A 22,308-nucleotide genomic window follows, 5' to 3' on the forward strand; every position below is an offset into this window, starting at 1 on the left:
TCAATGCATAATGCAGGGGGCGCAGGCCTAGGCTAGGACCCGAGGTACCGCCCTGTTGACCGGTGGTGCCCCCCCCCACCCAGACCACAGAGAGACAGTCCACAGGCAGAAGGTGTTTCCAGTGGTGTGGTGTGATGCCCCCCCCCCCCACCCAGACCACAGAGAGACAGTCCACAGGCAGAAGGTGTTTCCAGTGGTGTGGTGTGATGCCCCCCCCCCACCCAGACCACAGAGAGACAGTCCACAGGCAGAAGGTGTTTCCAGTGGTGTGATGGCCCCCCCCAAACCGCCCCCCCACCCAGACCACAGAGAGACAGTCCACAGGCAGAAGGTGTTTCCAGTGGTGTGGTGTGATGCCCCCCCCCCACCCAGACCACAGAGAGACAGTCCACAGGCAGAAGGTGTTTCCAGTGGTGTGATGCCCCCCCCCCACCCAGACCACAGAGAGACAGTCCACAGGCAGAAGGTGTTTCCAGTGGTGTGGTGTGATGCCCCCCCCCCACCCAGACCACAGAGAGACAGTCCACAGGCAGAAGGTGTTTCCAGTGGTGTGGTGTGATGCCCCCCCCCCCCACCCAGACCACAGAGAGACAGTCCACAGGCAGAAGGTGTTTCCAGTGGTGTGATGGCCCCCCCCAAACCGCCCCCCCACCCAGACCACAGAGAGACAGTCAACAGGCAGACAGTGTTTCCAGGTGTAGGGCTTCACGAACAGAGGAGTCATGATATCTTACATCCAGAGCAGGAAAAATGTTATTTTCATCATTTATTCATGTTGACAGGGATTGAACCCTGGTATGTTTCTGTGCAGCAGGTCCACACACACACACACACACACACGTCCCTATACATGGCTCTGCTTCCAAAAGCATTTAACACTACAGTCCCGCACACACGCAGCGTGCACGACGTTGTGCACCAACGCACTAGATGCACACGGCTCCTGACGGCGAAGGCAGCCCAGATGTGACCACATATGGAACCTTAATAACCGCCTGTAGACGAAACGCTGGATTAATCCAAGTGTGCGAGGCGTGCCTCAGACGAGATGGCAAGTAATTAAGCCCCCTGCAAAGCCCTTTGTGTGTGGTTGCGTGTGTGTGTGTGTATGTGTGTCTGCGTAAGTTCGCTGCGCACACACATATGCGACACGCTCTAATATAGACGATGGCCGCACATAGGCGGCTCACCCTGGAGACAACACGCTAGACAACACAGATTCATTTTAAATTCATTAAGGATCAGACATGGGCTGCTCTGCCTGACCCATCACCGCCGCACGCTAGTGGGGGAATGGATACCGCCGCCCTACAGGCCAACAGAAGGACCCCCAACACGCCAAGGGAGGGGGCTCCTGGGGCAGAGACAGGCTCTGGGGAGGTATTAGGGGTTCTACTGGGGCAGAGAGAGGCTCTGGGGGGTATTAGGGGTTCTACTGGGGCAGAGAGAGGCTCTGGGGGGTATTAGGGGTTCTACTGGGGCAGAGAGAGGCTCTGGGGGGTATTAGGGGCAGAGTCAGGCTCTGGGGGGGTATTAGGGGTTCTACTGGGGCAGAGAGAGGCTCTGGGGGGTATTAGGGGTTCTACTGGGGCAGAGAGAGGCTCTGGGGGGTATTAGGGGCAGAGTCAGGCTCTGGGGGGTATTAGGGGTTCTACTGGGGCAGAGAGAGGCTCTGGGGGGTATTAGGGGTTCTACTGGGGCAGAGAGAGGCTCTGGGGGGTATTAGGGGCAGAGTCAGGCTCTGGGGGGTATTAGGGGTTCTACTGGGGCAGAGAGAGGCTCTGGGGGGTATTAGGGGTTCTACTGGGGCAGAGAGAGGCTCTGGGGGGTATTAGGGGTTCTACTGGGGCAGAGAGAGGCTCTGGGGGGTATTAGGGGTTCTACTGGGGCAGAGAGAGGCTCTGGGGGGTATTAGGGGTTCTACTGGGGCAGAGAGAGGCTCTGGGGGGTATTAGGGGCAGAGTCAGGCTCTGGGGGGTATTAGGGGTTATAGTGGAGCAGAGAGAGGCTCTGGGGGGGTATTAGGGGCAGAGAGAGGCATTGGGGGGCATTAGGGGCAGAGAGAGGCTCTGGGGGGGTATCAGGGGTTGTACTGGGGCAGAGAGAGGCTTTGGGGGGTATCAGGGGTTGTACTGGGGCAGAGAGGCTCTGGGGGGTATTAGGGGCAGAGAGGCTTTGGGGGGTATCAGGGGCAGAGAGAGGCTCTGGGGGGGGTCTTATGGGCAGAGAGAGGCTCTGGGGGGGTATTAGGGGCAGAGAGAGGCTCTGGGGGGGTATCAGGGGCAGAGAGAGGCTCTGGGGGGGTATTAGGGGCAGAGAGAGGCTCTGGGGGGTATTAGGGGCAGAGAGGCTTTGGGGGGTATCAGGGGTTGTACTGGTGCAGAGAGGCTCTGGGGGGTATTAGGGGCAGAGAGGCTTTGGGGGGTATCAGGGGTTGTACTGGTGCAGAGAGGCTCTGGGGGGTATTAGGGGCAGAGAGAGGCTCTGGGGGGGGTATTAGGGGTTGTACTGGGGCAGAGAGAGGCTCTGGGGGGTATTAGGGGCAGAGAGAGCCTCTGGGGGGGGTATTAGGGGTTGTACTGGGGCAGAGAGAGGCTCTGGGGGGTATTAGGGGCAGAGAGAGGCTCTGGGGGGTATTAGGGGCAGAGAGAGGCTCTGGGGGGGGTATTAGGGGCAGAGAGAGCCTCTGGGGGGGGTATTAGGGGTTGTACTGGGGCAGAGAGAGGCTCTGGGTGGGTATTAGGGGCAGAGAGAGGCTCTGGGGGGTATTAGGGGCAGAGAGAGGCTCTGGGGGGGGTATTAGGGGCAGAGAGAGGCTCTGGGGGGTATTAGGGGCAGAGAGCCTCTGGGGGGGGTATTAGGGGTTGTACTGGGGCAGAGAGAGGCTCTGGGGGGTATTAGGGGCAGAGAGAGCCTCTGGGGGGGGTATTAGGGGTTGTACTGGGGCAGAGAGAGGCTCTGGGTGGGTATTAGGGGCAGAGAGAGGCTCTGGGGGGTATTAGGGGCAGAGAGAGGCTCTGGGGGGGTATTAGGGGCAGAGAGAGGCTCTGGGTGGGTATTAGGGGCAGAGAGAGGCTCTGGGGGGGCATCAGGGGCGGAGAGAGGCTCTGGGAGGGTATCAGGGGTTGTACAGGGGCAGAGAGAGGCTCTGGGGGGTATCAGGGGCAGAGAGAGGCTCTGGGTGGGTATTAGGGGCAGAGAGAGGCTCTGGGGGGGCATCAGGGGCGGAGAGAGGCTCTGGGAGGGTATCAGGGGTTGTACAGGGGCAGAGAGAGGCTCTGGGGGGTATTAGGGGCAGAGAGAGGCTCTGGGGGGGTATCAGGGGCAGAGAGAGGCTCTGGGGGGGTATCAGGGGCAGAGAGAGGCTCTGGGGGGGTATCAGGGGCAGAGAGAGGCTCTGGGGGGGTATCAGGGGTTGTACTGGGGCAGAGAGGCTAGCCTCTCGGTGATCCCTGATCAACGAGGGCGGCCCGAGAGAGACGTGTTGTCAGCACAATGTCTGCCCAGTGGCCCCGGTGCCAACAGAGGCTTTGAGGAGCAGGTGGGCGGCTGGGAACAACGCCTTTGTACTGGTTAAAGGCCAGCAGGATGGAACAAGTTAAAGCACGTTGGTGTATCAGAGGCAGAGGTTTGGTAGTTTGGAGGTTTGGTTTAAAATCCGCCCGCGAGGCTCAGGTAAGATAGTAGTGAGGCAACCGAGGGAAACGTCTAGATGGGTGCTTCCTAGCCAGGGATATAAAGTGCTTATTTAATGACGGAAGTGAGACGGAGTCGGTGCAAATTGGATGCGGATCGAATTACACAACGCTTACACTCCCCTTACACTCCCCTTACCTGATGCTGTGGCTGTGTGGGGTTAGCCCCTAAAAGGATAGGAAGCGAGACTGATCAAGACACCAGCAAAGGGCTGGCACGACCTCAGAGCACACAGTAATCCGTCGGCCAGAAGAGGACTCAGTCTTCTGTTTCCCTGCTGTTTTCTTTACTCTCTTCGGCTTCACTTTTCATTTGAAGTGAGAGAGTGAGTTCTCAGCCCTGACGTCTAAACGAATATTTTTCTAATTTCTTCCTTCAGAAACCCTTTAATAGCCTCAACCCTGGCGCCCGGAAGAAAACAATGACTTTCAACCCCCTCCCCTCCTCTCCATCCCCCACCCCCAAACACACACACACCATATTTCCCATCACTCGTCCCTTTCCTTTTTTCAGGATCATCTCCTCCTCCTCTTTGTAGTCGCCCAGGCCTCGGCCGTGCTCCAGTGTCCGCCGCCACGCATTGTGACAGTCGAAATGAAAGCCCAGAGAAATCTCATCTTCTTATGAACGCTCCGGGGCATTCCCGACTCGTGGGTCTTAAAGAAGGAGAGAAAAAAAAGAGAAGGAGGGAACGGAGCGAAAACACCTTCTCAGTCATCTCCGTGTGGCACAAGCAGACAGCGGCGCCCGGTAACTAAGCTGTTATTTCCACACCGTCGGGGCTCTAAAGTTAATCAATGCTTGGTGCGCGCGTGTGATTGGGCGCGGCGGGGGCCTTTCTGCATACGCACACAACCCTGCGCCGCGGCTCCTCTCTTTTTTCTCTTTTCGTAATGAAGAGAAATGACTGGAAGCCGTTAAATGTCCTCCACTACCCGAGATACCGAAATGTGATCTTTGAATACTCACACATACCTCAAGCAAAACGCTTTCATGCTCAGTTAAGATTTAATACCTCGCGGCAACACATCCAGCTGTCAGTGTGCTTATCTTGAAATGAAAGTTATCTTGTGTTTAAAGTCTGGAAGAGTGAACTGGAAATCAGGCGTTCATTGTCAGAGGAAATGCTTTCCACGATTGCGTAAAGGTGCACAGGTGGGTATCGACAGATTTTAAAGGAAACATTTGGGGGTCTCCGTGCAACGTCGATTTGTTTCTTCATCTTCACCTTCATCTAGATAGTATCATCGAGGAGCAAGGAGTGCGTTTAGCAGGGAAAAAAGGAAGCAAAAAGAAACGGTGGAACCTGCCGGTAAACATCGCCGTCACACTGCCCTGATTGAAACCTCAAGGTCTCACACAGACCGACTACGGGGAAAGAGACGCCGATGGAGGAAAGAGAGCGAGAGAAGGCAAAATACCAACGAGAGAGCGGGCAGAAGTGGTGAAAAGGAGCTGATGTTCCCCTGGGAAAAGCTGTATGGCCAGCCCGCTGTCAGAGTGTGCGCGCAAAGCAAAGAAAAAAATGATAGCGATATATATATTTATATAGATGTATAATATATAAACAAACAAATAAAGGTCTCAGGGGCCAGGCTGTATGGGCCCCATCTGCAAGAGTTTTTTTCAAGCCCTGAGCCAGCAGAGAGACCCAGCAGTGAGACCCAGAGACCCAGCAGTGAGACCCAGCAGTGAGACCCAGAGACCCAGCAGTGAGACCCAGAGACCCAGCAGAGAGACCCAGAGACCCAGCAGAGAGACCCAGAGACCCTGCAGTGAGACCCAGCAGTGAGACCCAGAGACCCAGCAGAGAGACCCAGCAGTGAGACCCAGAGACCCAGCAGAGAGACCCTGCAGTGAGACCCTGCAGTGAGACCGTGCAGTGAGACCCAGCAGAGAGACCGTGCAGTGAGACCCAGAGACCTTGCAGTGAGACCCAGCAGTGAGACCCTGCAGTGAGACCCAGAGACCCAGCAGTGAGACCGTGCAGTGAGACCCAGAGACCCAGCAGTGAGACCGTGCAGTGAGACCCAGCAGAGAGACCCAGCAGTGAGACCCTGCAGTGAGACCCAGAGACCCAGCAGTGAGACCCAGCAGTGAGACCCTGCAGTGAGACCCAGAGACCCAGCAGTGAGACCGTGCAGTGAGACCCAGAGACCCAGCAGTGAGACCCAGCAGTGAGACCCTGCAGTGAGACCCAGAGACCCAGCAGTGAGACCCTGCAGTGAGACCCAGCGACCCAGCAGTGAGACCGTGCAGTGAGACCCAGAGACCCAGCAGTGAGACCCAGCAGTGAGACCCTGCAGTGAGACCCTGCAGTGAGACCCAGAGACCCAGCAGTGAGACCGTGCAGTGAGACCCAGAGACCCAGCAGTGAGACCCTGCAGTGAGACCCTGCAGCGAGACCCAGAGACCCAGCAGTGAGACCGTGCAGTGAGACCCAGAGACCCAGCAGTGAGACCCTGCAGTGAGACCCAGAGACCCAGCAGTGAGACCGTGCAGTGAGACCCAGAGACCCAGCAGTGAGACCGTGCAGTGAGACCCAGAGACGCAGCAGTGAGACCCTGCAGTGAGACCCAGAGACCCAGCAGTGAGACCGTGCAGTGAGACCCAGAGACGCAGCAGTGAGACCCTGCAGTGAGACCCAGAGACCCAGCAGTGAGACCGTGCAGTGAGACCCAGAGACCCAGCAGTGAGACCCTGCAGTGAGACCCAGAGACCCTGCAGTGAGACCGTGCAGTGAGACCCAGAGACCCTGCAGCGGGCCAGGCTCTCCTCAGCCTCTTCAGCCCCCCACCTCCCCCACTCCTTTTTCCCTCAATCCCACGTGTTCGTCTTTCCAAAGCCTGCCACTTGCCAGTGATAGCCTCGTACTCAACATACGAGTGTTCCTAAATCTCTCCAATACTCAGCGGACGGCCGGCTGGCGTGGCTGTGAAGCGGGTTCATCCCACCGGACCACAACGCCAGCCTGAGCTCCGGCTCTCACCGCGCTGCAGAGTGCCGCCGCAGCTATGCCTCAGTCCCATGCGTTGCCAACAGCGCATTCTATTCCTACCGTCAGATTGCCACCATTGGGAACGTTTTGACATGTATGCAAGTAACCCTTCAGAAAATAATTCCTTGAAAAGTAAAACTCATGATATCACATTGACACATGGGAAGAGTCATTTGGATACAATGTAGACAAACAAAACGTCAAGCTGTGATAAGTTGAGAAACCTCACACGCACAAGAACAATTTATAAAATATGACAGCCCAGAGCATTCTCAATCCCTGAAAAATACAAGAGTAGGGGAACTCAGTTGAACCTCATCCCTAGATCAATACTTTCCCTTCCGAGGTATCCATTTCATCGCCTCCCCCAAACCGCTCGGCACGCCTCCATTCTCCCACACTGCTCCCCGTGTCTTCTCCCACCAGGGCACCTCTTCCCTCACCTCTTAGCCAACGTTACCAATTGCTGCACTTTTCCAGTCTTTAGTTCAACAACAAGCCGGCCTTTATTCCATCTCTCCCGCTCCCTATGAGAACCCCTTTATTCCATCTCTCCCGCTCCCTATGAGAACCCCTTTATTTCCTCTCTCTCTCTCCGTGTTCAGCCCTGGCCTGACCCTGAACGCCGCCCGGCTCCTCACCTTGCAGCTCTCCGCTCTTGCTGTACAGCTCTCTCCGCTGCTCTCTCAGGTAGGCGCTCATGCTGATGGCGTGAGAGGACGATTCAAACCTGCAGGACAGACGACACACGGTGAAGGAGGAGAGCCACCTCCAGAGCCGGCGCTGGTAGGAGCTAAACCCCTGGACAGCGCCTCAGTCATCCAGTGTTACTAGGACAAGGTTCACAGCTGGTGCTAACTCACAAAGGGTGGTTAAGGTTCAAATCAAGGCTCAATCAAAGGCCTTGGAGGTTTAAAGTTAAAGAGTCTGTTTACAGGTGCAGAGGAAACTGCAGTGAGATTAGCCTGTGCTTCAGTTGAGATGGGGACTGCTGTAGCAGTGAGTATCCCAAAGTTACCAGACATATGAACCCGCTCCGTTAGTATAATCTACCCTAGATTTAAATCCTCATTAGCCATAGATCAGTCACCAAGGCGGAGTGGGAGAGTGTTTCTTACTTGAAGAGGGACTGCTTGGCTCGCTGGGGTCTCTTCTTGGCAAAGAAGGCAGCGAACTCACTGCCGGTGCTGGCGTAGGACAGCTGGCTGGACGGCTCTGTGGCACTGCGGCTGTTCTTCACGTCCAGGTAGTCCATGAGCAGGACCTGGAGAACACCACAGCCAGTCAGGAGTCAGGCACTGGGCCAACCGGAGCACCGTGTCAGCAGCAGATCCATGGCGCTCTACTTGTGCATACAAATCACGTCGCTGCTGGGATTACCATTCCTCAAGGTAACAGAAGAAGCCCCAGCTAATAGATGAGGGAGAGTAGAATACATTTAAGGAAAGAATAGAAAACTAGAATATGCAAAAGCCTCAATCGTCAATAGGACTGGCACGAACACAGAGCAGCCAACTCTAGACAAGATAGAAGAGACGAGACCATGTAATCATTATATTGTGAAGCGTTAAAGTAATATTTCAAACCGTGTCCATGTCCTAACCTTCTCAGCGCTCACTTATTGAATGACAACGCATTCACTTGAGAATGTAATACTGTTTACACTTTTCAAACTGTCAAACTATTGTTTTTCTCTGTCCTCGAGAAAAGAGGTTGTATTCAGATACAGAAGGCAAAAAAATCACACCATAATGCACGACACTTTGCTGCAACAGGAAGTACAAAAAACGTCCTAAATGGGAGAAATCCAAACGTCAGCCAAGACGGAGCCAAAAAACATTGACAGGACTGGATGAATTTGACGACGGCCATTAAAGTCCCATCTTCCATTTCCCCGATCTGTCTCCTTGATCCATGGTGCAACACATCAGCGTGGCATCACGGCTCATAAAACTCTTATCAACTTCTAACAATAGCGCCATCCCATACATCCCCGTCCTGGTATTGGACTCGGCCTCCTCCATCATTCTATCTCTGTACGGTTCTTACCGGCACTCACATTTACGCTCATTTTTCAAACGCTCTCATCCTTCAGCTCGTTCCTCTTCCGTCCTCAAACCCCACCCCCCCCCCCCCCCCCCATCTGCTCCATCTCTCCTCTTTCTTATCTAACTCCAAACCTCGTCTGAACACGCATGTTCCTGAAATAGCCATGCGTTTCTAATAGCTCCATCATTTAGCAGGCCCATTTAGCCCGCGTTCGTTCTGACGTAGCGGTGGCCGGCCGGCCCAAAGTGGAACAGAAGTAATGGCCGACCAGATGGAAATCCATCCCACGTGTAATGATGTAATTAACGCCCCGAGAAAGACCCCTCTCTCCTCCAACCACCCCAGTCAGGCAGAGAACGGGAAAGCCTCCACGAGCCAGCAGCGGGGCGAATGTGGCACCCAGGTATGCATACAGCTCCCCAATCTGGGGTCCGGAGGCCCTACTATGTTAATGCTGAGCATCTGAGGGGATAATGGTTATGCTAAATGGACTATCGATATAGAGCTTTCCTAACTAGTGGAGACTCAAAGCGCCGAACAATCACCCATTCATGCACACATTCACTCACAGCGACAGCCAGCTCGTTTGGAGCAGTTAAGGTAAGGGGTCTCAGCGAGGAGGAGCCGGGGATCGAACTAGCAACCTTCCGGTTACCAGCCAACCCGCTAATGCACAGAGCCTTGGCTGTTGCATATGATCATTCCAGCTAATGAAGCTTCATTTCAATTCTCCAAAACAACGTACTGAAAGTCTTGCTGCAGCACCAACACATAGACACATCTCACAGACCCTCGTGAAACGTTTGCGCTTGGGACCTGCTTGCTCTTGCCTCCCTTTGGAGACACTTTGGTGTCTGCTCCTTGCTAAGCCCGGTGTCCGCGGCTAATCCTATCTGCGCATTAATTACTAATGACGAGCTGATGGACCAGGGCCTACGGCCAGCTAGCGAGGGCGAATGTGGACTGCAATGAACGTCATTGAAACTGGTGTAATGCAAGCATTGGATTTGCTGAGACCGGTTAGAATATACGATTTATTCTGTTGACGTATCAGTTCACCTGGACCTTAATGTCTTACCTTGCATTCCTCCGTAATGACACGCGACATTTAACTGAAGCAGACAGACCACCAAGAGCAGCTTACACCAGAAAAGGATCGCAATTATAACGTTGGAAACAAAACCACGTTGTCCTGGAAACAGGTAATCCTCGTTCCCGGGTTACCTTTTGATGCGGCTCCTCTGGATAACAAATTTGGGAGTTGCATTTATGTGAAAAAATTTAATCCAATAAATGTAGCCCATGCAAACTAATTACAAAGAAATTCTGTGGCTTTGCAAACTTCACACAAAGTTTAGCAAGAAGACAAATTAATATGTTGGCGATGCTTGGTAACAGTAAGTGAGTTAGACTCTTCTATCTTATTATAATAGTGCTGCATGTACCCATCTATCATCCCACCCACACACAATCTAATCAAAATCACTTGCTGGCAACAGTTTATGTGCGTACCCATATGAGCACATCTGAACATCCACACGTTCATGTGGTTCTATGCACGCGCACACGCACACACACACACAAACACACACACACACACACACGTTAATGTGCCTATATACAATGTGCAGGACCACTCACTTCCTGCCTGCCCCTTTCCTGTCAAGTCGAACTAACACAATCTTATTAAATTCCCATTTAATCCAGCCACAGCCCATCACTTCCTGCAGCGGGTGCTTCTCCCTGCTCCCATTACCTCTTATTACTGCCACCTTGAGGAGGGGGGCCTCATTAGTGTCCCAGGGAGGGGCGGGGCCTCGTCTTTAGAGAACTGACACCAGGACGGTCGCCTTCAGCGCTGGACGAGACATGGGAGCCAATGGGAGGGAGGGGGGGGCGGGGTAGGGAGAGAGTGAGAGTGAGAGTGAGAGGGAGAGAGAGAGAGAGAGAGAGAGAGAGAGAGAGAGAGAGAGAGAGGGCAAAAAGACTCACAAACTAGGAACAAAGAGACCCCAAGGGCCTGTAGAAAAAGAAAAGAGAAACAGAGAGAGAAAGTGAAAGGGAGACAGTAAGAGAGACAGTACGAGATAGAGAGAGAGAGTAAGTGAGCCAGAGGTCTCTCTGTCACAGACAGCTTAGGGATGATGAGCAGCGGCATTATCACAGCTGCCAAAACAAAGAGCTGTCCGTCTCCGCTCCCCGAGCCAGGCAGCGGAGACGCAGCAGACACCGATCAGCCTGGCGCAGCCGCATGGGAGACCATCAGCTCCACCCCCCCTCCCCAGGCCAGCACTGGGAGACCATCAGCTCCACCCCCCCCTCCCCAGGCCAGCACTGGGAGACCATCAGCTCCACCCCCCCCTCCCCAGGCCAGCACTGGGAGACCATCAGCTCCACCCCCCCTCCCCAGGCCAGCACTGGGAGACCATCAGCTCCACCCCCCCTCCCCAGGCCAGCACTGGGAGACCATCAGCTCCACCCCCCCTCCCCAGGCCAGCACTGGGAGACCATCAGCTCCACCCCCCCTCCCCAGGCCAGCACTGGGAGACCATCAGCTCCACCCCCCCCTCCCCAGGCCAGCACTGGGAGACCATCAGCTCCACCCCCCCTCCCCAGGCCAGCACTGGGAGACCATCAGCTCCACCCCCCCCCTCCCCAGGCCAGCACTGGGAGACCATCAGCTCCACCCCCCCCTCCCCAGGCCAGCACTGGGAGACCATCAGCTCCACCCCCCCCTCCCCAGGCCAGCACTGGGAGACCATCAGCTCCACCCCCCCTCCCCAGGCCAGCACTGGGAGAAAATAACATGAGATAACATTTTGGATTGGTCGGTGGAAATCACTAAAGGGTTCCACATTCGGATGGACGTCCACGACATCGCCATTCACGGTAAAGGGTTGGAGAACGTCGTTTGATCGGTGTGCATCTGCAGCGCACATGCACACCGATCAAATGAGGCACAGTAACACAACCACAGACACACACAAGCACACACAACCACAGACACACACAGGACCTAAATCCTAATTGAAATTTCAATTCAATCTATTGATATGACTGCAGCAACTTCATCATCGTAGTGGGAGCATTATCTGTTCAAAAGCTAAAAAGCCTATTTTGGAAATTAATTAAAAGGTCTGCATTTCTTTATCACTCTGCACCGTGTCCTCTACATTGTTTTTTGCGTTATTAAATTAATAAATGCCTTCATCTGACGTTCCATTGTTGTTCCCTAGACCCTTTCAGCAGCCCCCCGCCTCCACACCTCAATTTATTGTGACTTTATTGCCCTTTGTGTATGTTTGCGTTGTCTTTGTTATTATTAACTTATTATGTGATGAATTTCATCGGTAATCGCTCCGACAACTAGCGCCAGGCCCTTTGAGCTGCACTTTCTGGTGCAAAATGTTTGGGACAAAATAAATGTGCAATAACAAAAGTATGAAAGGTACAATCCAATACAAATATTATTATCATCGTGATTATAGTTATTATTTGTCAGAGAGACCAGGTTTGAGTTAAAATCCTGTTTGAATTATTGCTGCAATGACACAGAAATGAGCCTTAAGGAGCGGCCTGGGCAGGCAGGGAAAGACCGTGTGGAGCCGATGTGAGGAGCATCTGTATAAAACAGGGAGTGTGAGGAGATGTGAGGAAACAGACATCACACCAGGTAAGCAGACCCAGCCAAAAAAGCACATACCTAGTCTTGCGTGTGTGCGTATGTGTGCATCTCTGTGTGTGTGTGTGTGTGTGTGTGTGTGTGTGTGTGTGTGTGTGTGTGTGTGTGTGTGTGTGTGTGTGTGTGTGTGTGTGTGTGTGTGTGCGTGCGTGCATGCAAGAGTATGCATGTGTGTGCGCCTGCATGAGGGACAGGTGTGTGTGCGTTCATTATTTCTGCCTCTATTGAGTGTAATTATATGAACTAGCCAAGCCCCCAACCACACTAGCCTTGTGAGACTTGGGACGCGTCCCAAATTCAGTCTGAGCCCACTGAGCTGTGTGGACATATGATATTTACCAAGGGACTCAGGCGCGGGGGGGAGAATGATTCCCAGAAGTGTGGCTTTGTAATTCAATATTGGCCCTCTGTGTCTGGCGGCACTGGCGAGCCCTGGGCGAGCGGGCGGTGGCCGGGCGGCGGCCGGGCGGCGACCGTGCGGCGACCGTGCGGCGGAGCGCAGTGGCAGCATCTGTCTGATGAGCGGCGTGCGTCCCTGCACTCTCTCCATTAGCACCCTGACCAGCCTGATTAGCATAACAAATCAGCGGGATCGGCCAGAGAAACATCAGGTTAAGGCTTCCAGGTACGCATGTGTGCTCCGAGAGGTCAATTAGACGGCAATAATAGGACAACGCACGTTTCTAATTTACCCCCCCGTCTGCCCTTTTTTTCCCCTCCTAATGATAAAAACAAGCGGGCGAACCAGCCGCGTCTGGTCGATCGTTCATGCGGGGGTTGGAATAAACATCCTTATTGAGTCCCCAGGAGCCACGGCGTGCCCGACGCCTCACCCCCGTCCCTGCTCCCGCCGCAGTGACCTCGCCTGCCCGGGGTGGGTGGTGTAACACACGGGACTCATTTACACCGGGGTAGGTGGAGGCGCTCTGGACAACACCAACATATGTGTGGCCATTATTACTGCTTATTAGTGAAAATAGGTCGGATTGATCCATGCATACAAGGATGCAGTCAATGCATACTTTGGATGCACACACGCATATGTGGATAAATAAGCATTAGCTACCCCATATGACGTCAAATATACAATGCATGAGATGTTTACGATCAAATCCGGGGGATTCAAAAGAAAAATCTGCATGTCAAAAACCCCAGGGTCTTATTTCCCACCCCTGTGTACCACTCCCCACGCGAAGCGGCTGGTCTATAGACACAAACTCCACGGGAGAACGTGGTGAATGGAAGCCAGATCGAGTAATGACGGCTCTCCGACATTTAATTCCACTTAATATCAAACGTTAATTATAGACACACGCTATAATAAACCTCCTAACCAGCAGTATAATTCGTACTTTGTACCGAGCCATAACTATTCCAAAAGCACTCAACTTTCCATTTGAAAAAATATATAGCCTCAGCCCACTCCCATCTTATATCAAAGACTGCTCAATGTTTCATCAGCGCTGTCCCTCCAGCCCCTCCCGGCCGGAGCAGAGAGCAGAGGGACGTACGGGCTGGGACTGATGAAAGAACCATCCTCCGTTGTTCCAGTACAAGATTAGATCAAATAACGCTAAAGAATTGCCTTGCAGAGCGCATATATATTTGGAATAATATATACTAGTGTGCATACATCACCAAGCATGATATCAGGTGTTAAATCGTTCTGGTTTAACACAGCAACATGTTGCCATTCACTGCCTTTTGTTTGTTTTCTGACCTCCTTGCTGTGGCCATCAGACCATGTGTGCTTCCTGACCTCCACCTCACCCACAAGCACCTCCATGTCAGTCAGAAGAACTCTTCGTCTTCCTTTTGGACTGTTGCCATGATTTAGCGTAATGTTCCATTGATCAGAAGGCTTATTTATATGCATCATCATTCATGCAGTGCCTTTACCACTTGGTTAAAGGTTGAGGTGTTTATTTGGGTGTGTAGAAGGCAGTAGAAAGGAAATTTGCACACGCACATTATTTTAAATTCACACTTTTGCCTTTTGTGCACATGTACGCTTGTAGTATGGATCTTTTGCCCCTTTTTATGTACGAGTCCCCCGGGGAAATTGGGTCCCAAACACAGAGACACATTCACAGCAGGAGTCAGGGAGATGTTACGCTATGATATGCTATGTTGCACCACACGACTACGCCGACTTTCAAATGCGACAGCAGTCATGAGCACAGAGCGAAACGTTGACACGTTGATTAAAGTGCTGACGCCATGAGAGAACAAGGCCATGGTCTGATTAAAAGACAGAGCAAGCCATCACTTTCGTCAGGCGTCTCTTCCTGGCAGCTTCCCTGGTCCCACTCCCCTGGTCCCGCTCCCCTGGTCCTCCTCCCCTGGTCCCACTCCCCTGGTCCCACTCCCCTGGTCCCACTCCCCTGGTCCCACTCCCCTGGTCCTCCTCCCCTGGTCCTCCTCCCCTGGTCCCGCTCCCCTGGTCCTCCTCCCCTGGTCCTCCTCCCCTGGTCCTGCTCCCCTGGTCCTGCTCCCCTGGTCCTCCTCCCCTGGTCCTCCTCCCCTGGTCCTCCTCCCCTGGTCCCGCTCCCCTGGTCCTCCTCCCCTGGTCCTCCTCCCCTGGTCCTCCTCCCCTGGTCCTCCTCCCCTGGTCCCACTCCCCTGGTCCCACTCCCCTGGTCCTCCTCCCCTGGTCCTCCTCCCCTGGTCCTGCTCCCCTGGTCCTGCTCCCCTGGTCCCGCTCCCCTGGTCCCGCTCCCCTGGTCCTCCTCCCCTGGTCCTCCTCCCCTGGTCCTCCTCCCCTGGTCCCACTCCCCTGGCAAAGCAAGGTGAGGACATTACATGAAGGAACTCCCCTGTATTTATCCTGTATTTATCCTGTATTTATTCAGACATTTCAGACTCAAAAGTCTAGAGAATAACTCCCTTTTGGGAGGAGCCAATCCGCTGGTGAGGAGAGGATCCGTGTTGATCCCAGCAGCCCTACAGGCAGGAGCAGGGAGGTGACACCATGGGAGGGTTGTGCTCAGAGGGGACGGTGGGCGCGGTGCCGTCGCCGGCTGATGTCTGGAGCAAGTCATTAAAAGTGTGATGACCCCCCCCCAGAAGACCCGGGTGGGCCAGTGGTCGCCACGGAGCCAAGTCGTGGCGGCGTGTGCAAATGGCGAGCTAATTAACCGGCCTGCTCCGCTCAAACGAAACCCGCCGACGAGGTCAAGGGTGTTTGCCACGAGCTGATTGTGCGGCGACACTGAGATTGCGTACGGTGATCAATTAGTACACCCCCACGCCGCCTCACTCACACCCCGACATCATAAGACGTCAGGGTGGGGGGGGGGGCTGTACTATAGCGTCTGCAATTAACAGACACGTCCGTCTGGGTCACATCTGGGGGAGCCGCTGTGCGTCCATTTGTTAGGGGGTGCTGAAACCATCATGATCCAGGATCAGGTTACGGGCCACGTGGGCAGCGGTAGCAGCTGCCGTATGCTTCCTGAAGTGAAAGGTGAGCGTATCAGAGCGCCATCTGTACCGAGGCTGGTCAGAGCCCAGAGCGCCTTTGAAGCCCTGGGGCCTCGGTATCTGAAAGATGGAAAAAGAAATAACCTACATGTCTAAAACACTACCATAACTATAACGCCGTCTCTAATATCCCCCGAGAGCGCGAGGACAAAAGATCTTATGCTAATTCGTTTAAAATATGAATAATAAATGTTTTCTTTTTTGTTCAGTCGAAGAAGGAAAAAAAACACCCGCACTCGCAACTTCAAAGAGGATATCAGCTATAGTGGAAGTCCTCCATCCCTCTCTATTAAACCCATACTACTGCGGACGGTGAGGTAGAAGTCCTACATCCCTCTGTATTAAAGCTAACACTACTGCGGACGGTGAGGTAGAAGTCTTACATCCCTCTCTATTAAAGCCAACACTACTGCGGACGGTGAGGTAGAAGTCCTACATCCCTCTCTATTAAAGCCATACTACTGCGGACGGTGAGGTAGAAGTCCTACATCCCTCTCTATTAAAGCTAACACTACTGCGGACGGTGAGGTAGAAGTCCTACATCCCTCTCTATTAAAGCCAACACTACTGCGGACGGTGAGGTAGAAGTCCTACATCCCTCTCTATTAAAGCCAACACTACTGCGGACGGTGAGGTAGAAGTCCTACATCCCTCTGTATTAAAGCTAACACTACTGCGGACGGTGAGGTAGAAGTCCTACATCCCTCTCTATTAAAGCCAACACTACTGCGGACGGTGAGGTAGAAGTCCTACATCCCTCTCTATTAAAGCCAACACTACTGCGGACGGTGAGGTAGAAGTCCTACATCCCTCTGTATTAAAGCTAACACTACTGCGGACGGTGAGGTAGAAGTCCTACATCCCTCTGTATTAAAGCTAACACTACTGCGGACGGTGAGGTAGAAGTCCTCCATCCCTCTCTATTAAACCCATACTACTGCGGACGGTGAGGTAGAAGTCTGCGTGTCAAATCCATACTCCGGCACAGAGACATAATGAAATACAACACACGCCCTGACAGCAATAAGACCACACTAAAAATCCATCATCAATTCTCCAAATGATTTTTCTGGCCAAAGCCCACTCAAACAACTTGGGGGGTTGGGGAGGGGCTCTGTCCATTCCACCCCACCACCTCACCGCCCACCGGTGGACGAGCTGCCGGCTCCAGTGTCGGTCTGCTGATATGTCAAGTGGAAAGGTCTGCCTTGTTTCGCCACCTTTCACCGTAAGGCAAGGGGCGGGGGGGGGGGACAACGTTAGCCAAGGTTTCTGAACAAGACACGGAAGCACGCTGCAGCGAGCAGCATTGGCGAGCAGAAGGAATAAGACGAGGCGGAATAAAAGATGTCCAAAAAGATTGGCCGGGATAAAGCGTGGTCCGGTGCGACCTGGTTGAGGTAGAGTAACACTGAGAGTCCTCCCCCTTCTGATCCATCATGTTCACGCTGATCTCTGGGTTAAAGACTGTGAATCTATTATCACGCCTGAACGTAGGAACACGATAACAAGACTCTGGAGTCGATCACCCTTCCAGCCTCCACGCTTATCCTGCAACCCAGAAACTGACCAGGTCATGAGCACCCGCCTCTGAAGAACATTCAATCTATTCCCGCTATTATATTTATTTATTCAACCACGACGTCCAGAAAAGAAAAGCCTCACCGCTCCGGAGGACAGACGGGGGGACCCAGAGGACAGACGGGGGGACCAGAGGACAGACGGGGGGACCAGAGGACAGACGGGGGGACCAGAGGACAGACGGGGGGACCAGAGGACAGACGGGGACCAGAGGACAGACGGGGACCAGAGGACGGCGGGGACCAGAGGACAGACGGGGGGACCAGAGGACAGACGGGGGGACCAGAGGACAGACGGGGGGACCAGAGGACAGACGGGGGACCAGAGGACAGACGGGGGGACCAGAGGACAGACGGGGGGACCAGAGGACAGACGGGGGGACCAGAGGACAGACGGGGGACCAGAGGACAGACGGGGGGACCAGAGGACAGACGGGGGGACCAGAGGACAGACGGGGACCAGAGGACAGACGGGGGACCAGAGGACAGACGGGGACCAGAGGACAGACGGGGGGACCAGAGGACGGCGGGGGACCCAGAGGACAGACGGGGGGACCAGAGGACAGACGGGGGACCAGAGGACGGCGGGGGACCAGAGGACAGACGGGGGACCAGAGGACAGACGGGGACCAGAGGACAGACGGGGGGACCAGAGGACAGACGGGGGACCAGAGGACAGACGGGGGACCAGAGGAAAGACGGGGGGACCAGAGGACAGACGGGGGGACCAGAGGACAGACGGGGGGACCAGAGGACAGACGGGGGGACCAGAGGACAGACGGGGACCAGAGGACAGACGGGGGGACCAGAGGACAGACGGGGGACCAGAGGACAGACGGGGGACCAGAGGACAGACGGGGGGACCAGAGGACAGACGGGGGGACCAGAGGACAGACAGAGACAGAGAGACAGAGACAGAGGATGGAACAGATGTAAAAGTGGAAAAGAGCAAGAGAGAGAGGAAGAGGTGGGTGAGAAATGGGTGGGGGGGGACAGGGCAGTGGGGGGAAGATACAATCGAACCAGGAAATAATAACACGAGTGAGTGAATAAGAAAACCTCATTCCACATAATGAATATTCTAATCAAGAGATTACATTATCTCCAGTGCCGCGGCCGGCCTGTTGGGCCCAGGGCGTCGGCGGCGGCGGCCGGGCCGAGGACGGCTTACCGTCTCTGATACGCCGGGGCCGAGATACCAGGCTACACCGCAGCATTCCCACATCCACCCCACATGCATGGAAGTACGCGCACGCACACGCACACACACACACACACACACACACACACACACACACACACACACACACACACACACACACACACACACACACACACACACACGCACGCACACGCACACGCACACACACACACACACACACTTTGGGCAAGTGCCACTTGTAAAATGGCTTGTAAAAACTGAATCAAATAAACCAACTAATAAACATCATTTAGCATCACTTAAAACACACCTTTTAAAGGAGAGTTTAAGGGGCCACTCACACTAGGGCCGCAGCCCCGTGCCCGAGCTCATTTGCATACTAAAGTCTAGAACGTTTGGCTAGTGTGACCACGCCATCCGTATTCCAGCATGGAACAGCCCCTTGGCCACGGCACCCTTGGGAGAGGTGTGCCGTGGCCAAAGTACAGATTCTAATGAGATGACACTCGCACACGCGCGGATACGCAACGTGAGCTGGATGATGTAGTCCTTGCACGACCCTTCTTTCTTTATAGGTCCATGCCCTTCTTCCCCACAACAATCATTTTAAACAATGGCGGCAAGCGGTTTACGGGTGGGTTTACGTTGGTGCGATAGTGAAGTCGAGTGTTTACTTGAAATGTGGGCCGACGACAGCATTCACGTGGTTGTTCTCCATTGTTGTTATGGCGGTGAGGACGCTTGGTGATGACGTGTTTATCGTATTACGACGTGATGACATATGTATGAAGGAGCAATCGTGCCCAGGCCACAGCCTTCGGGAGCAGGGTGACCACGGGCCAGCGGGGGGGAGTGGGGAGGGGGGGAATCGTGCTGAATCTTCCTGCAGCACGGAACAAGCAAACGGCCCTAGTGTGGGTGGCCCCTCACTCCCAACTCTCCTAATCTCTTTGTACTTGTGCCCTTAATTGACATGCTCTGAAATTACATTAGATTACATGTGTTTCTTTGTTAAATATTTAAATAGGTTAGTTATCGATCAATTATGTATCTGAATATTGAAATATTTGTTTAAGATTGTATATTTTTGTGTGTCTATGAGGAAAGTGTCTTTGAGGAGAGCGAAAAAGTGCTTTAAACATTTGAGACGAATGGCAGGCGAACACATTGGTACCGCCCACATTAAGCAAGGCTCCCTCTGATAGGCCGAGGGTCCATCTGTGGCGGCTGCTCAACATTACCCTCCCCAACGGTTCTCCTCCTATCGGCGTCTCCAAGGCCCGGTTCTTTAACCATGAGGCAACACACAGAGCACCTTAGCAACAGTTGGCAAGGCAGCGGCAGAGCCTCATTTCATGTATTTTGCAATCAAGGAGGCACACAGATGTGTGTGTGTATGGAGAGAGAGAGAGAGAGAGAGAGAGAGAGAGAGAGAGAGAGAGAGAGAGAGAGAGAGAGAGAGAGAGAGAGAGAGAGAGAGAGAGAGAGAGAGAGAGAGAGAGAGAGAGAGAGAGAGAGAGAGAGAGAGAGAGAGACTTGGTCAAGGTCACGGTTGTTCCGTCGTGCTGCTCTCTAGTTTGTCCAGCGACGGCAAACCCATCAAATACAAAAACAATACCTTGGACCACTCCATCACTGTGCTTTTCAACCCAATTCCTCCTCTTTATTGCTCTGCAGAGTGGGGGAAATGAGGTACTAAATAACAGAACCCGAGGATAAATGAACAACCACATGAAAACCCATCCCTTCATTCGAGGCAGGCCATATACCAACAAGAAAAAAGATTGTTGATCGTTAAGGAGTCTCTTCCACTCTCTGCTGCATTGCAATGTGGCTGTCATCCAAACTGGAGAACGGGTGTCTTCTAAGGATACTTTACAGATATTAGCTGCAAGTCTCAGCAGTGTTTTGTTGTTGACGACAGGCCGAAAGCATTTTTTTACCCAGTGTTTATCTCCTTTTATCTTCAGATAGTTTTAATCTCACTTTCTGTCAACTTTCAGGCAGCTTAAGCCTCAATTTGTGCTAATTGAAAACTGTAGATAGGATGTTGATGAGAAGGAAAACAATATTCATCATGACAACAAGACAACAGCAAGTGGTGAAGAACAAAGCAGCATCACACACACACACACACACACACACACACACACACACACACACACACACACACACACACACACACCCCCCCCCCCCCCCCCCCCCTCAGGAGGCAGTGGTGCCATGGGGACGGGGGTGTCAGCGAAACAGCTGCCCGTCCCCTCAACCAATCAGATAAGAGCAAGGCGACCGTAAACAAACGGCAATTAACGAGACTCAAATTAAAGCGAGCAATCACGCTGCTCCCTCGCCGCGTTCCCCAGGACGCTCGGCTCGCTCGCTGACGAGCTGGCCGCCATCACTCATGTCGACGCTACAGTTCCTCCGCTCATTCGTTTACCGCCTGTTAATGTGGGCTAATCCAAGGAAATGAATCAACGTTTTCAAGAAAATAAAACCCGTTACATAACAGCAGCGTTGGCTTGCGATGGAGGTGTGAGGCGTGAGGTTGCCGTATAGAGGAAATTTGACAAAGCAGGAAAAGGAGGCAAGATGCAATTCTTAAAATGAGTGTGTGTGTGAATTTTTGTCAATCAATACATTGACTTTATTGAGCAGTATGTACTAATATTAATTCAGGGTAATGAAAGGTTTTTGAATTAAATATTGTCTATTCACGGTCGTCTAACCTGACTGCATGTTACTTATTTAAATAACATGCAGAACATAACCTTGGTGTTTCTTCTAGGAGAGACTGGGAGCGGGTTGTTCAGATTGCAATTCCTCAAGCGCTACATGGGTAATACTGCAGCGTCTGACCTGAAGCACAGTCTGGATCTTGGCCGAGACGTCTGCCTGCTCGTAGAGCTTGATGCCTTCCTTGTGGGCACCGCTGGGGCTTTCCTTCACGATCTGCTGGAGCTGGGCCAGCACCACGCTGTGCGCCTGGGCCACGGCCTTGAACTTGTCAAACAGCAGCTCCAGCAGTTCCAGCAGTAGCCTGCAGAGGGAGCCAGAGAAAAACAGAGTGAGCGAGACATAGAGAGAGAGACATAGAGAGAGAGACATAGAGAGAGAGAGAGAGACATAGAGAGAGAGAGAGAGAGACATAGAGAGACAGAGACAGAGACAGAGATAGAGAGAGAGAGACAGAGAGACAGAGAGAATAAAACATGGTCAGCAAGAGGTATCAGCAAAATGACATTGAGAAAAAAAGAAAGAAAGTACCACAAACAACTCTTGCTGAAAGAAAACTCAAATAAATACTCAAATAAATACATTAAGTATAATGTGATGTTGCAGGATGTTGGTTCAAATTTACCCCCCAAAAATAAGACTAAACTCACAGTTCTATAACCTTCCAGTAAAACCTGGAACATATATTCACAATTTATCGTGTATTAGTCTCCTTGTGTCCAACAAGTGGTGCAAATAGTTTTTTTCATTCAGAAACAGAAATTGCAGACGAAAACCGAACTCGCCTTCCGGTCGATTGTGGAGCACTTCATTATTCATTATGGTTTGACCAGTCGCACTCAACTCATCTATGAGGATGCTTAAATACGGAGCGGCTCTTAGCCATAGCGCACCGGTGCCAAGGTCATGAACCCCGATAAGG

At 53.0% G+C, this 22,308-nt stretch overlaps 1 protein-coding gene across 1 annotated transcript in view; it reads right to left on the reverse strand.

Moving 5' to 3' along the window:
* The window catches only part of exoc4 (exocyst complex component 4), a 97,316-nt gene that overhangs the window by 55,723 nt on the left and 19,285 nt on the right, over window positions 1–22,308 (reverse strand). Inside the window, exons 7-9 of the mRNA XM_060039129.1 lie at window positions 21,510–21,690; window positions 7,813–7,958; window positions 7,336–7,424 (exon numbers count right to left, since the gene is read on the reverse strand). Of these exons, the coding sequence (XP_059895112.1) occupies window positions 7,336–7,424; window positions 7,813–7,958; window positions 21,510–21,690 (416 nt within the window). The remainder of the gene's footprint in view (window positions 1–7,335; window positions 7,425–7,812; window positions 7,959–21,509; window positions 21,691–22,308) is intronic.

The sequence above is a fragment of the Gadus macrocephalus genome, chromosome 19 (genome assembly GCF_031168955.1).
Source record: "Gadus macrocephalus chromosome 19, ASM3116895v1".
Taxonomy (NCBI): Eukaryota; Metazoa; Chordata; class Actinopteri; order Gadiformes; family Gadidae; genus Gadus; species Gadus macrocephalus.